This window comes from Lates calcarifer, linkage group LG10, assembly GCF_001640805.2.
Source record: "Lates calcarifer isolate ASB-BC8 linkage group LG10, TLL_Latcal_v3, whole genome shotgun sequence".
NCBI lineage: Eukaryota > Metazoa > Chordata > Actinopteri > Centropomidae > Lates > Lates calcarifer.
Window position 1 is genome coordinate 17,914,492 of NC_066842.1, and position 15,686 is coordinate 17,930,177.

The 15,686-nt window shown below is 41.2% G+C and overlaps 1 protein-coding gene across 1 annotated transcript in view; it reads right to left on the bottom strand.

The window, feature by feature from the left end:
• The window catches only part of b4galnt4a (beta-1,4-N-acetyl-galactosaminyl transferase 4a), a 123,586-nt gene that overhangs the window by 73,194 nt on the left and 34,706 nt on the right, over positions 1–15,686 (bottom strand). Inside the window, exon 2 of the mRNA XM_018664312.1 lies at positions 8,796–8,908. Coding sequence (XP_018519828.1) covers positions 8,796–8,908 — 113 coding nt within the window. The remainder of the gene's footprint in view (positions 1–8,795; positions 8,909–15,686) is intronic.

Below are 15,686 nucleotides of genomic sequence, written 5' to 3' on the forward strand. Positions count from 1 at the left end.
GGAGTTTATTGCAGGTTCACAGTTTGGATCTCTAGCCCCTGTGAACCAGCACTGGCCTGACAAATGCCTAAGAGGTGATAGTGAGGATGAGTGAAAGCACTGAAGCACCCAGAGGAAAAACAATTCTGGACTGAACCCTCAAATAGCCTCATATAACGGAGCTGTCAACAGCCCCAAGCCTGAAAGATGATAGGGAAGAATTTACTGTTTGTAAGGTTACAGCTAGTTATCAGAGGCTTGTGGCTAAACCAAGCTGTTTGAAGTGAAATTCTATACATTCAAGGGAATGTATTAATTGTCAAGGGGACACGCACTGCTGCATAAGGACCAGCACTTTAAAAGGTTTGACTGTTGAGATGTAAACATCTGATAAATCCTGCATACAATTTTAGTAATCCTTTGATTGGTTTAATCCCAGACTACAACAACTGAAGGACTAAATTGTAAGAACTTTGGGAACAATTGAGGTACTTTATTACAACTTGGGTCTCATTTTCATATAGCTGTGGCCCACATTACCAAGACCACATTATCTCGGGATAGAACATAAAGTTAACACAACCCAAACATCAGTATGCAGCAAACCATATGAGTGCACAACCATGGCATGCTTAAATCCTGGTATTCCTTAACAGATAGAGGTGAACCATGAAATCAGTATGTGCTCTGTAATGGATTTTTACAACAGAGTTTGGGTAATAATTAAACTGATCATTTTTGTTTTGCCTTTCAAAGAAGTTTGGCTTAAAGTAACCAGTTTAAAGGTGCTATGTATGTTTTTGCTATCACTACATAGCCAGTATTAGCATTACAGCTGTTTACTTTTACCGTTTATGGTAGAAAGCAACACCAAAGTTAAATCTTGTTTTGCTTCTATTTGTATCACTTCTGTTCTTCAGCTGAAGTTAGCATGCTAACCAGCTAGCCCCAGTCCATCCAGTCTTGTAATACCATTTTGCTATAGTGAGTCACTGTAGCATGCAGTCTGCCATCAGTCCAACATGAAAAAGCTCTTCCCACTGAGCATATTCTCACCTCTCAATTTACATATAGCACCTTCAAAACATGATCAACTGACTGTTCATGTTTCTTATCCTATTACAATCTGTGTTCAGAGATCTCAGCAATTAACTCAGTGAGCACAGTCTTATTATTACCCACAGGATTGATGGCCAGAATTCTGAAAATAAGCCCCAAGTTGTAATAACCAGTTTTACCCTTTAAAACTTTGTACAGGCACATGATGCAAACATATTGCTGTGGAACTATTATCATGTAACTAGACCTATGTGCTGATGAGTTCTTTTTCACTTAGGAGAAAATCTTGCTAAAATGCAGAAATTCTAATCTAAGGCCAGTCAATAGGCTGAAATGCTTGAAAATTCTCCTCACAACAGTAACTCTGGTTAGTTTAGATCCAAACAACAACACAGCCACATTTCATTAATCTCAAGTACAACAGTAGCACACTGTATCTACATACCTTTTCTGTCCATCTTGTGCTGCTCCAGATCTGAGTTTGAGAGGATTTCTTGATTGAGTTATACTGTGACAAAATCAAACCTCATCCTTGTTTGTGAACTGTGTAAAAACTACTGCTTTATTTCCAATTCTGTTTGGGCCATAGTTGGTTACTATCTGCTTGTCATTCCTGTGTATCAAACCTCACCGTCTATGTTTATTTCTCTTAACCTTACTCTGCTACCACTGCTCAAACTGTCATAAGGGTCTAAAGAAGAACTGACCCACCATTATCTAAAAGACCTCAGCTCTTATTTTACAGCTTACTGCCTTGCTTGCTTAGCAACAGAGAGGAATACACCATAATAGTTCTTTTATCTCACATTTAAACTGTCAACCTGAAGCACTGCTTTGAGAGACAGGGCCAGTTTGTCAGCAGAGTCCTTGATTAAGGACAAAAATTTAATTAAACTCTCTTGGTAACAGAGGAGACAACACTGGAGAAAAGTGGCAGAAAATATAGCGCAAGCTCTGACACCCTGGGGTAGGGTGCTCAGGCTGATGTACCAAATGCCTCATGGGAGATCCATTTCCACTTGGCTGGCTGCGGGTCCAATCACCCAGCAGGAGAGAACTCTGTCAACCAAATGTCAGAGATGAGCCCACTGAGTCACCACCTAGATTCATCACCCTGAATCACCTACTGACTATCCTTTTTTAAATCCGTGGCAACATTTAAATGCTAAATAAATGTAATGGATACCTGGAAAAATGAGTCATGTCACTGATCCCCACAGTCAAATCTAAATGTCAAATTGAGCAATTATGCTATGACGCTAATCCTTGTGTTTGGGTCCATTTACAGATTACATGGGGCCTAATACCCAGCTAGTAGTCACAGCATCGTATCATCACAGCTAAGCCTGTGTGGTGCAGTTGAGTGTGTTGAGTCTCACTGATCAGCCATGTGTTTATTTACTAGCCAATCCATGCTCTCTGCACCTCATCATTCTCTGCCCTGTCTCCCAGTGCCAGCACCAGTTCCGTACCATCTCCCATAAACTATAAGCAAGGCCGGAGCGATGTAAGGCGGCCATATTTACAGCCCTGAAACCAATTGGAGGTTAACAATGAGGCCCGGCTTCTGCGGGTTTATGAGCTGCTGCAAAATTGCCACTATGATTAAAATCTCCGTCAGGTGAAAGACAATGGTGCAGCCCTTTCTCTCACACCGACTGTGAGAGAAAAGGCTCCTCTGCATGGCCTCGTTTGCAGACCTTTACCTTGGCTAACAGGCCTTTTATTGTCCACTGTCCACTTTATGTCTGGGAAAGTGCATTTAGAGTTGTTGCCCTTCCTTTTGTGTGTGTGTGTGTGTGTGTCTGTGTGTATGTGTGTGTGTGTATGTGTGTGTGTGTGTGTGTGTGTGTGTGATGGTCTATAACATAGGGTTCTACCTGGGGATTTGTCTGGTGTATAAATCTGACCACACCAGCTGAAATGATTACAATTATAATCATTTACCTAACATCAGTGACACAAGTATTCCTTCATTTATCTTTTAATCAATGTTAACGATTCCCAGTTTCATCCAATCTTCTCCTCACTTCAATTTTTGTCCTCCAGCCTTTTTGTTTCCCATGAAGCCACCAACCCTCCTCTTTTGTCTACAGCATTCATCCCCCTCATGAGATGTGAGATGAAGGTGCGGACCCACAAAAACAATCTCATGCAAGCAGGAAAAGCAGGTCACGGACCACAGAATTCAATTCAAAACATATACACACATGTCCTCATACATGGTAATATGTAAGTTGCAAATGGCATGAGAACAAAAAAAGCACCTTGCTTTATATAACCTTAATGTCAGGCTGTCAGAGAAAGTGGTAACCATCTGGAGGCTCCCCTGGAGGTGGCATGCACACAAACACACAAATACACACACATACACACAGCTTGTGACAGTGTAAATCTATTGCAGGTTTCATCCTGAAAAGCAGGTGGCCACCGAGATATTCCATGTCTTTCAAAAAAAATAAAACACGTCGGTTCCTGTAATTGCCAACCCTGACACACACTGTCAACTATTTAAGCTGCAATTTTAGTGATTTGTGGGCAAAGAAAGAAAGGTGCAGAGGCAAACATTTGCTGCTCAGTCACAGCCTTTCACAGAGGCAGAGAGAAATGTAATTACTTCCTCTACAGAAGATCCTGCTCCTCATCTTCTCACCTCCCTTTACTTCTGATTTTCTCTTGTTTCCTCCCATCAACTCATGTCCTCTCTTTTGTCTGTCCTCTAATTTACCCTTTCCCATGTTTTTCCACTTCCCTATAATGTGGTCGGTTTAACACTTCCTGTGTTTCCTCTCTGCTGCCACCACTTTATCCATCCAATTGACAACAAACAAGAGAGGTGCAGGACACATTTACAAGGCTTTTTATCAGAAGCCAGCATCCTCTTCTTCACCTTTTCTCACACCAAGGATGCCACTTAGCTCTGTCTATCACTTGCACTGTTTTCTGGAGGAGTGTCAGCAGGCACAAAGTGAGAGAAACAGAGAGATGAACAAGTGAAAAGACATGTCATTTAGAGACTTAACATATGCTGCAGGTCTTATTAAAGTCCTCATTAGATCAATTTAAGCAGTAAGTAAAGCACCAGTATCTTTCTTTCTTTATTTGTGTGCATGTATGTGTGTGTGTGTGTGTGTGTGTGTGTACACATTTTTGTTACCTCACTGGGACCTTTTCTGGTATAAACACTAACCTTGCTGGGACCAGTAGTCCTCATGGGGACAAAAGCCTGGTCCACTGCAAAACATAATTTCTGAGGTTCTGGTTAAGGTTTGGCTTAGAGTTAAGCTGTCCACAATGAATGAAAGTCAATGCAATGACTTAAAGATAAAAATACCTGTGCAAACCCGCTCATGTTGTGGGGACCTAAGTCTCTTTATACACATTATGGGGACTTTCTTGTAGAAAGTAAGTCTACATAATGTAAATCATTAAATTTTAAGGTTTTAAGCTTAGGGTAAGGTTAGGTTTAGGTTAAGACTAGGGTAAGGGTTAGGGTTAGGCAAGTAGTAGTTAAGGTTAAGGTTAAGGTTAGAGTAAGTCTCCAGGAAATTAATATAAGTCAGTGTAATGTCCCCTGAAGTCTTGGACACAAGACTATGTGTGTGCTTGTGACAGTTTTCATTGTCTGAGATGTCTGATGGCAGCTTTAGTGAGCCATTAGTGCAGCACAAAACATTACAGGCTTAACAGAGAAGGCAAAAACACACTAAACATTAAACACACTAAATCATTCCCCTCTCTTTGTCTTCTCGTCTATTTTTCTCTCCTCACATCCAGTGTGTATGTGTCTTAGAGACAAACTTATCTGTGGCTATCAGGCCTGGAAACACGGACTACAGCTTTGGCCTTTGGCACTGGCATTTTCTAAGCGAAGGAGTGCTCTCACTGGAGCAGCCTCGCATTGACTGAAGGTGTCAATTATGTTACTTTGGATTTCCTTGAGATGTTGGTGCTGAATGAGCAGTGTAGTCTCAAGATCTGTGAAACATCATACGCTGTGTACACGCACACAGAAGCGCACACGCACACACACACAGAGAGGTCAGCCATTGCTGGAACAAAAAGCTGGTAAATGGGCATGTAAATTATAGATGAAGAGAGATGTGGTTATAGAGCTGAACAGAGTGAGCTGTGTTGACATACACACACACACACACATTTTGAAAGAGTAGAACATAGTTCTTGTTACAAATAAAGCAGCGTTATAGATAACCGTAAATGGAGCTCAGTCTTATACTCTACAGATCGTAAATCCAAATAAGCATCTCCTGTAGCGGGCCAGTGCTATCTCCTATATTGTAATTGTGATGATTTAGAGTGTGTTTACCATCCAAGTATGAACACAGTTCATCTAAGTGATCATTATTTGAACCAAACCAAATCTATCACTCATCGTTTAGAGTACAAATGACAAAGTGATGCTATTAAAATTCATATAGAGTGTGCCATAAACTTTCTGACACATTTTAGTGACTTCAGCAGAATGCTTACAGTGCAGCCGAATAGTTGAGCTTCAGTGCACGAGACTGACTCATCCTGAGAGCCGCTTTTCATTTGACTGTTACAGAAGAGAAGCCCTAACGCTATCAGGCAGGTTTAGAGTTTAGAGGAGGGCTGTTCAGAAAAACCCCTGCCGGTTTCCCTTCATGACTCTTATCTCTTCAAGCACATTTCCTAAAGCCTTCACTTAAATCGATTCTGAAGACGACTGCATTTTATGGAATAAGATATATCGTCTTCTTCTCTTGACTGTTTCCCATGGCTAGTCGGCAGCTGCACAGCGATATTGTAACAATTTGGGTTTTAACTTTAACTGTGTTTGGGTCTTAAACTCCTGCAGCTACAGCTTGTGTGTGGCCAAGTACATACTGTATGTTGTGTATGGTCTATTAGAGTGATGTTACAAAATACATTTTGTATCATACTGTCAGATGTCTCAATGATACGGTTACTATTGTAGATGCAGGTTGGAAATCAGTTAGACTGTGCTATGACAGAGGAAAATACACTCTCTCAGCACTATATTAGGAACACCATACTAATACTGGGTAGGGCCTCCCTTCACTCTCAAGACAGCCTTGGTCCTTCATGACATGGATTTCACAAGATGTTAGAAACATTCCTTTGAAATTCTGGTCTATGTTGACATGATTGCATCACATAATTTCTGCAGATCTGTCAGATGTTTTACCACATCGCAAAGGTGTTGGATTCAGATCTGGTGACTGAAGAAGCCACTGAAGTACACTGAACTCATTGTCATGTTCATTAAAACCAGACTTTTGTTGTGTGACATGGCGCATTATCATGCTGGAAGCAGCCATCAGAAGATGGGTTAACTGTGACCATAAAGGGATGCACATGGTCTGCAACAACACTCAGATAGGCTATGGCATTCAAACCATGATTGACTGCTATTAAGGGACCCAAAGTTTGCCAGGAAAACATTCTCCACACCATTACACCACCAGCAGCAGCAGCAGCCGGGACTGTTTACACAAGGCAGGTTGGGTGCATGGATTCATGTTGTTGACGCCAAATTCTAACCCTACCATCTGCGTGGCTCAAATTTCTGTTCATGGCTGACAGGAGCATGGAGTATGGTCTTCTCGTGTTGTCAGCTGTCCGCCTCAAAGTTTGACATGCTCTGCATTCTGAGATGCTTTTCTGCTCACCACAGTTGTAAAGAGTGGTTATCTGAGTTACCATAGCCTTTCTGTCAACTTCAACCAATCTGGCTATTCTCCTCTGACTTCTCTCATCAATAAGGTGTATCCTTCCACAGAACTGCTGCTCACTGAATATTTTGTTTTTCACACCATTCTGTATAAAGTCCAGAGACTGTTGTGTGTGAAAATCCCAATCATGGGGCACTGCTGACACACGACTGGCTGACTGGATAATTAAATTAATCTATTGGGTGCCATTTCCAAATTATAGCAAAACAACACTGTTGAACCCCCAGAATAAACTGTACTGTTACAGATTCTTAACTGTCTAATTCATCTAAATTCACCCCACATACAGCAGCTTCTCGGGGACTTCCTTTATAGCCTTGTGTAATGATCCTCTCTAGCAGGCAGAGAGGTAAAGGCTTTTTATTATCAAAATACCAATAACTGCATCTGATACATCTCATTAATCTGTATCTGTCTACCTCCCTTGCTCTTCAGTGATTTTGTCTTATTTTAACATCAAACACTGCACACAGCCAAACATGCAGTGAACATTTAATTACGGCAGATTGCCTGCCTTCACGGCCTGATTCTTCAGCACTTCAGGTAGTTTTACAGATAACTGAGCCTCAGGCAAGATACTACTTCAAGGTAGACAGCCTGTCAACCTGAGTGGCAAGTGCTGGGGTGGAAACCTGGTCCACTGAGGTTGAGGAAGGAGGGGCTGATAATAAATTGCCTGCCTCAAGGCCAAACGATGACTGGTGAATCTTGAGTTTTAAGAGTTTTTTTTACTTTACTAAAGCAGACAGAAAACAGATATATATGATTTGTGTAAGAAAAGAGAGATGAAAGATAACAGCACAGAAGTACAGTGTTTCTGGCTGCTCTGTGTAATTTCTTTTGTGCGTACACACCAAGAGATATACAGTCTTAGTTTCAGTAGTTTTTTGTCTATTTTTGAAATTAAAATAGATTGTTCTGCAGAGAACAGACAGCCATAAATAAGCAGTAGTGTATACAATCAACATTTCCTGACTGTAGCAGGCCCTTAACCCCAATTATACCCTCCATGCAAGAATTAGCAAGATACTTCTCTTTGTAATCCATCTTAGCAGACTGCACACGGAGCTTGCAGCAGATTTGGAAAAGTGGGTTGTCAAAATAATGACAGCAGTTTATCTGTTTTTTTGGATGAATTTTGATAATAATCCCCATTTGGACTGCTCGTTGGAACGAACAGGAGCTTGTCATTTCACCACACAGTCAGAGCTAATGTGCTCTGCAGGTTCTGCAGTACTTGGAAATTATCTGTGAGTCCAGAATAGCTGTACTTAACCCTAAAATCCATCAGCTGTCAGGGGAAATAAGAGTTAAAGCCTGAGATTGTCTCAGTGGTTTTACCGCTGCATGTACCAAAGCGCTAATGATCTCTGGCGGTGGTCCAAACTCTGTCTCATGTTCGGCTGTTGGATATCGCTCTGTCTAATTTCACATCTCTCAGCATGAAAACTGTCACAGAAATAAATGCTTGAGGAGGAGGTTAAATTGCGTGATGTATTCACAACATATTTTGAGCTGTGGCCTGTCTGAGTTGGAAACATTAATAAAATTCACTGCAGTGGGTGGGGTCATGAGGCCAAGCTGTAGATGGGTTTTAGTAAAAAGGAAAGTTTCAAAATGATGAGATCTGACCGCAGATGCCATCTCTTTAATGTTTCCCCTTCTACATTTCGTAAACACCTTTACCTGTATCCAGATATTTATTTATTTTCTGCTTCATTTCTAATCTCTTTTTCATCATGAAGGAAGGGGACAGGCTTTTTGGAACACTAATCAGTGGATGCAGAGACAATGGAGCACAAAGTGTTTGATGATAATTAAGATCCGAACTGTGAATGTTGCAGTCCCGATGAGCTCCTCCACACACGCATGAGCAATAAACTTCATTGTTGCTTAGTCAGAGTGATGTGGGTGGGGTAGGGTATAAGTGTGTTTCAGCAGGAACATTGCATTAATATTCGGTAGATTTGTGAGACAGAAAATAAAGAAAGAAAGCAAGCAAGAGAGAGAGAGACTCACTGCCGCCTCGTCCTCCCTGCTGTCGCTGGTGTCCTCACTCTTGTGGTGGCCGGCTGAGGAGCGAGTGTCCCTCTTACGGCTGGCGTCCGTCCCCTCCGTCTGTCTCTCTCCATCTGGGCCAAGGTGAAAACATGGACACTGCTCAGAGAGCCAGCAAGCACTATTATCATCACTTTAGTCACTGTCATCATCATCATCATCCTCATCTCCATTTTAATCATCATCATTAATAGCATCATTGTCATTCTGATCTCTATCATTATCATCATCATCAACGATAGCATAATTATAATTATGGATATCTTCACCATGATCATCATCATGGTCAACACTAATTTTGAGCTATCAATCATTTTTCTTCCCTACTGTAATCAAACCCAGATAAAACTTTCCACAGAAAAGGAGATTAAGTGGGAAAAAATGTAACTAGAAAAGCAAAAGAGACAAGAGAGAAGAATAAAAACCAGTCCGGAGGGGAAATGTGAAGAAGAGAAAATGGAAAAAAAAAGATAGAGATTGAGAAGCGGAGAGACATAAAGAATAGCTTTTCTCGCTGCGAAGTGGAGCTGTTAGGATGCTGTCACGCCACAGATGGATTATGGGACTTTTGCTGCACAATGATGACAGTTGCCTTGGCCAGGAGAGAACAACCAGAATTTAAATCCACTCATTATGAGTGTGCACGCACGGTTGTGTGTGTGTGTGTGTGTGTGTGTGTGGGTGCGTGTGTGCGTGCATGTGTGTGGGTTTTGTGTGTCCATCACAGAGCATATGGTCAAAACTGCCTCTATGCGCTGCCAGCAAAACGCATGCACATACGTACACACACCGTCATAGATGATCAAACCCGAGCACAATTCAGAACAGAGCAGTAACGGGATATTCAACACTTTTATGGGAGCCAGGTTATTTGGAGTTACAAGGAGCGAACGGATACTCATAAAGTTCCCTATAAGGGTTTCTACCTCTACGAGGAGTTCATATAAAAAAGGAAATCCATACCCTATTCACTCCAATTTCTTTTTATTTGTATTGCCCTGCGTTCGATCCCATTTGGCTGACATGGTTCACGAATGCACAACATTGCTGCAGCTCAGATGGGCTGCCATAAAAGGTGGCGCCTGTGCCATTGACTTCCCTATAAAAAGCGGGGAGGGGGGGGGGGTATAGGGGGACTTTGTGGTGTCCCAAATGCATTACGGTGAAAGTGGTTCATTACTGTCTGCTGAGCAGGGGTGGCTGTAATGTATGCATTCAGCCACACACACACATAGACACACACAAGGCAATGCACTCGCACACACAAGGGGACGGACTGTGATTAAAAGACAGAATGGGGAGAACGGGTGGCTATAAAGCATAATGAGCACTAATGGTTTTCCAATATGTCCCCTTAACAATGAGTCTGAGTGGGCTGAATTAGATGGGGGGCTTTGAGGCAAGTGTCTGTGTGTGCATGCGTGTGTGTGTGTGTGTATGTGTATGTGAGGCAGAGTTGAACTGTGGGGAGACCGATGCAGTCAAGGAGAGGAGAAAAGGCAGACAGGTGTGCTTGCGCGACTGAGCGAGGAAAGAGAGGAGACGGCGGAAATGCTGTGAAAAACAATCAAAGTCACAAACACACAGAATAAAAATAAAATGTGGCAAAAGTGAAAGTTTTCTCTTTCGTACGACTTGTTCTGCATCTCATGAAAGTCTCCAGCAAACATAATCTGTGTAGATGATTTGTTTTCCTCATTTGTTTGGATATCATCTTGCCTGTCTCCCTCTATTCCCTTTGCAATTTCACTGATTCCAGACAACTGTAATAAAAACCTGCTTTGATCTGAAAAATCATTTCCTTTTGCTGAATAAATGAAACAGAGGAGAAAATTGCCATGTTCACAATGCATTCCCCCTCTAAACTGTTCTGCTATCTTTCTTTCTCATTGTGTAAGGGTGTATTGTGTTGTATGTTTTCTTGTCCACTCAGGGCGCTGGAAAGGTCAACCCTACTCAGGTCAAAAAGAGAGAGAGAGAGAATGGACAAAAAGCATAATAACAAAAAAAGGAAGGTGAAGGAGCTGTCAGTAAGTGCTATTTCCATGTCAAACAAGGCCACTTGAGCTACAGGGAAAGTGCTGTGAAAGCCGTCAGCCTGCGGTCCAACCTGACAAGTATGGCCTCCGGGGTCTATCAAAGCTCCACCAGATCAAAGAGCGAACACCAAAGAGTCACCGTGCTGAACTTCGTCTCACTTCAAGCCTCACTTTCCTGCCATTGTTGATCCAAAAATAGCAGGACACTTCGACTTCCAAGTTTTCATCTTACTATGTAACCAAAACCTCCTTTGTTAGAAATTCTAAATGTAGATTTTAGCAGCGTTTCTGGAAAAAATAAATAAATGTCTCACGATGCTCTAGTATTCTAATTCCATAAACAAAAAGAGATGCCAAACAAAGAATATGACATTGTAAATAGAATATAACAAAACACCTAAAATCACCCCCAATGGAAAATAAACAATAAATTCATTTCTTTATGCCTTACGATTTATCCTTTGCTTCATTGTGCTGTTTATTTTTGTTCTTCCTCTGAATACACACCGCGTGAGTCACCACATGAGTCAACTGGCAGCACATCTCCCTTTAACCGTTTATCTGAGACTATTATGAGGAAGCAATGCTCAAGGGAGCGAGGTGAGACTCCTCTTTGCCCTGCCTCATTTATGTAAGTGATCACCTTAAATATGAATGAGTGCGCAGAACACAAAAACCTCATATCAGCCCTACTTGGAAATGAAATGAGCAACAGTCTTAAACCCCAACACAGAGACAACAAAGCAACCAACATGAAAACTTGCGCTGAAAATAACCCACTATCCGAGACAATATTTTTAGAATATCATAAACCTTTGAATAATATATGTTTTTTTTTAGTTGTTTATCATGTAAAAAGGACCTCCAAGATTTCAAAAATACATATATACATCATAGGCTGACAGCAATATATTGTGATTTGCATGCCAAAGAAATATTCAACTAGTACAGATAGACTGACTGTGACTGACAGCCATATCCATCTGAGCTTACCATAAATAGAGAAAGGCTTTAGAGCGAAACAAAGAAAATCACCTATGGAAAACATCAACCAGATAGTCAGGAAGCTGTTGACCAACACTAGGAGGAAAACTTCAACAAAGAATCCACTTCCAAATTATTTCATTCCAGTCATATTCCAGTCCTTTAAGCGTTGTCTTTTGAAGTCTGGAGAGAATAATTTTTGACCAAGGCTCTTAAGCACTAAAAAGCACTACATGCTTCTCTGCACCCTTTGCAGAGCCGTAGAACAATTATCAATTAAAGTATCAAGTCAAGTGTAACATGGAAATAACTTTCTGCTATTTATATCGCCAGTTACATTTAAATCATTAGTGCCCCCTTCTGCAGAGAGTCCCTTTATAGAAATAAATGTTTGAAATTTTTAAAAAGAACATTCACTGCTAATATATTCTTCTAATAAATTCTTCAACGATCCCAAAAGAAGAAGATAATGAGAGCTGCGAAGCACTTGTAGGTTGTGTGTGTGTGTGCGCGCGTCTCTATGCGTGCTGCAACATTTGTGGACAAATGTTCGACCATTCTTTGCCAACATATCCCTCAGCACTCTTAACAGATAAGTTTATGTTTGCGTGTGAGTGCCTCCTGACTAAATGTATGCATCAAGTAACACTGGCTTTATGTGCAGCTTGTCAGGTAGAAAAGCCGTAGTGCTACAATAGGAGAAATAATGTTCCCGGTTGGCAGGGAGCAGAGGTTTGATGAACAAATCAAGCGGTGCTGTGGCGGTGAATCACCCATACAAACCATGAGATTGACCCTTTTATCCTTTGCTGCTTTTCTCCTGAGTAACCAGCATGTATCGCTATCATTCACTCATGGTCATCAGCACAAGGTTAAAAAGGGACTGAAAGAACAGGATGGACTGAAGGACGGGCATTTACACACACATGTAGAGTAGGCGCGAGGAGAGCTAAGCCTGATGCCCGTGGCGAGCTGCAGCAAGTCAGGAGTCAGTCCCTGGACTGTGACAAGACTTCCTCGAGTCTCCATTCCACCTCTAATGAAGTAATGAAGAGCAGACTGGCAGGTTAATGGAAGCCAATGGACTACAAGCTCTGCAACCAGAAGGAGACCAGGCAGAATGCTAATCATTTAGGAGCCTCCTTTCTTGCAATCTGCCTAATCTGTTCATGTCCCCCAGTCCTAAAACAGCACATTACTGTGTAGATAAGATAGTGGAGAGCAACTTCTGTAACCTCCAGAGGACACAGATAGTGACTGGTTTTTGGAGCATTTTGTAGATTAAGTCTGTGACAAAGTATATTAAAAACCACAATAAACAGGAATCTTATCCAAGGTTGATGTGGGTAGAATCTGTAGATAAAGCCAGGGATTGGGGGGAAACTTTCTCCTGGCTTCCTCTACTTTTGGAGTAGTGAGTAATAAGTTCACCTTGCCTGGTTGCCCTTTTAAAACTAATGATATTCTAAAACTCGATAGCTTTCAGCGACCTGCAGCTGTCAGTGCTCTCATCTCCGCTGTACGTGTGCCAATTTATATGTATGTGAGTATTTCAGTGTTTGTGTGTATATGCATACAATATTATGCATATGGTGCATGCGTTGTGTGTCTGCGTCTCGTTTTATCTTAGAACAAGACTGGCAACAACTGCCGGGTTTCACCACGAGGCACTGCTCCACTGTATGTTAAGTGACAGACAGAATGGTGATACAGCAGAATGCTAATCACAGAATCAAAGAAGTGAGAGCAGCAGCAGCTACAAGCAACGCAATGGAGGGCAGTCAGAAGAGAAAAAGGGGAGAAAAGAGAACATTTAAGAAGAGATAAATAAAACTGAAGTTGGATGAGTTTAGTTTGAACACATATGACCAAGCCCAGTCATAACAAATTAGCTAATAATAATCTGTTTGGGAGCCCTTAGGGTCTGATCCATGTAATAGGCCCTCTGGTAAACGGGGAAATAATAGCATACAGTCAAACACAGCAGCTCACAGTGGATGCAGAACAACGCCAGCGGTCATTATCACAATTCATTTACCAGTGTTATATATAGAGTGGTTCCAACATGGTCTCTTTTGAAAAGACACAGTCAAGCACACTTAACCTTACTGAGGGACTAACAACAGACCAAAACAGGAACAGATGCATTATGTTTCACAGCTACAAATACACAACAAAATGTTCAAAACAAATATTTATTAGCATTTAAAGTACATCATTCTAGGGCAGTAAATGGCAATTATTTTTCATTATCAATTCTGTTGAATCAAGTGATCCATGAGTTTATCAAATCTTAGAAAACAATTAAATAAAACTAAGATGATCAGCTATCCTCGTATTTTAAAAACTGGGAACAGACAATGTTTTAGATTGTTTACCTTTTATTCAGTTAATTATCAATATATCAATTACTGTTTTTATGACTATTTTTCTGTTTTTCAACTAATCATTTCACATTCTTCATATGCACTGTTGTCACGTTAGGATGTGATCTGATCAGATGCAGTGGCTTCAGACAGTATTCGCTTTTTGCAAACTTATTATTAGCCAGGTGATGAGCAGTGCCTGGTGTTTGCCAGAAATAGTTCTGCTCAAAGGGTTCGATTTTTGCCTCATTAGACCAGAGAATCTTTTTCTTCATACTCTCAGAATCCTTTAAATGCCATTTGGCAAACTCCAAGCAGGCTGTTATGTGCCTTTTACTCAAAGTGGCTTCCATTCGGCCTGATTAATGGAGTGCTGCTGAGATGGTTGTCCTTCCGGCAGGTTCTCCCATCAGAGGATTCTCAAACTCTGTTAGATTCTTGGGTTCTTGATCACTTCACTGACCAAAGCACTTCTTACAGTGTTACTCAGTCTGGCTGGATGGCCATCTCTAGGAAGTAGAATTATCTATGATCTATGCACAGCCAAGTTTTTAATCAGAGAGCTCTACAGAGAGTTCTTTGGATTTCATGGCTGAATTTGCAAGAACCTCTAAAGACATGTTATTACTTTGTCATTATGAGCTACTGAGTGTAGATCAATGGTCAAAATGCAATTTTACTGATATAAAATTAAACATCCAAGTTTCATTAGCAAGAACAAAGCAATGAATTATAAAAATAAAATGTTATGTTCTGATTGTTTCACACTGGTTATGTTCTAAAGTACAAATAAACATGTCTACACCTCTACCTCCACACAGATAGAACACAGTGTAAGCTGGTTGAGTCCCACCCTCACACCCTGCACGCTGTTATTGGCTGGGAGTTACACACCCACTGCTGAAAGGTTGCAGCCCAGAAACATCCTGAACACAGCAAAATAGGAAAAGAATAAGGTAGAGGGCAGGGTCTCTGCAGACAAATGCACTGCCATACACTTCTAGTGGGTTGTAGGTGATGATTGAGAGATTATTTTTGTAAGTCTATGTTGTTTTATAGGAAAAGCCGGCATATTACACCTTTAAATTGCATCTTGCACTTCCAGGACATTTGTAGCACAATTTCAGTTTCATACTGCAAACCCTCACAATCACCCCAAATACCATTAGACTGAGACCCGATGTCTGTGTGGGCTAGTGGAGCACACACCAAGGTCACTGTTAGGTTTCTTTAAATATTTTGAGATTATAAAGATGCTAGTTTTGGTATTATCCTTGCTGGAGGAATCCATGTGAAAAAGGGCGACTGGTCAGCAACAATGTTTAAGTAGACTCTGGCATTCAAATGAAGCACAACATCTTGTATCAAGGGGCCTAATTTGTGCAAGGAAATACTCCCACACAGCTCCCACTAGCTGCTTCCTTTGACACAAGGCAGGACTGATGGACAACTTCACACTGTTT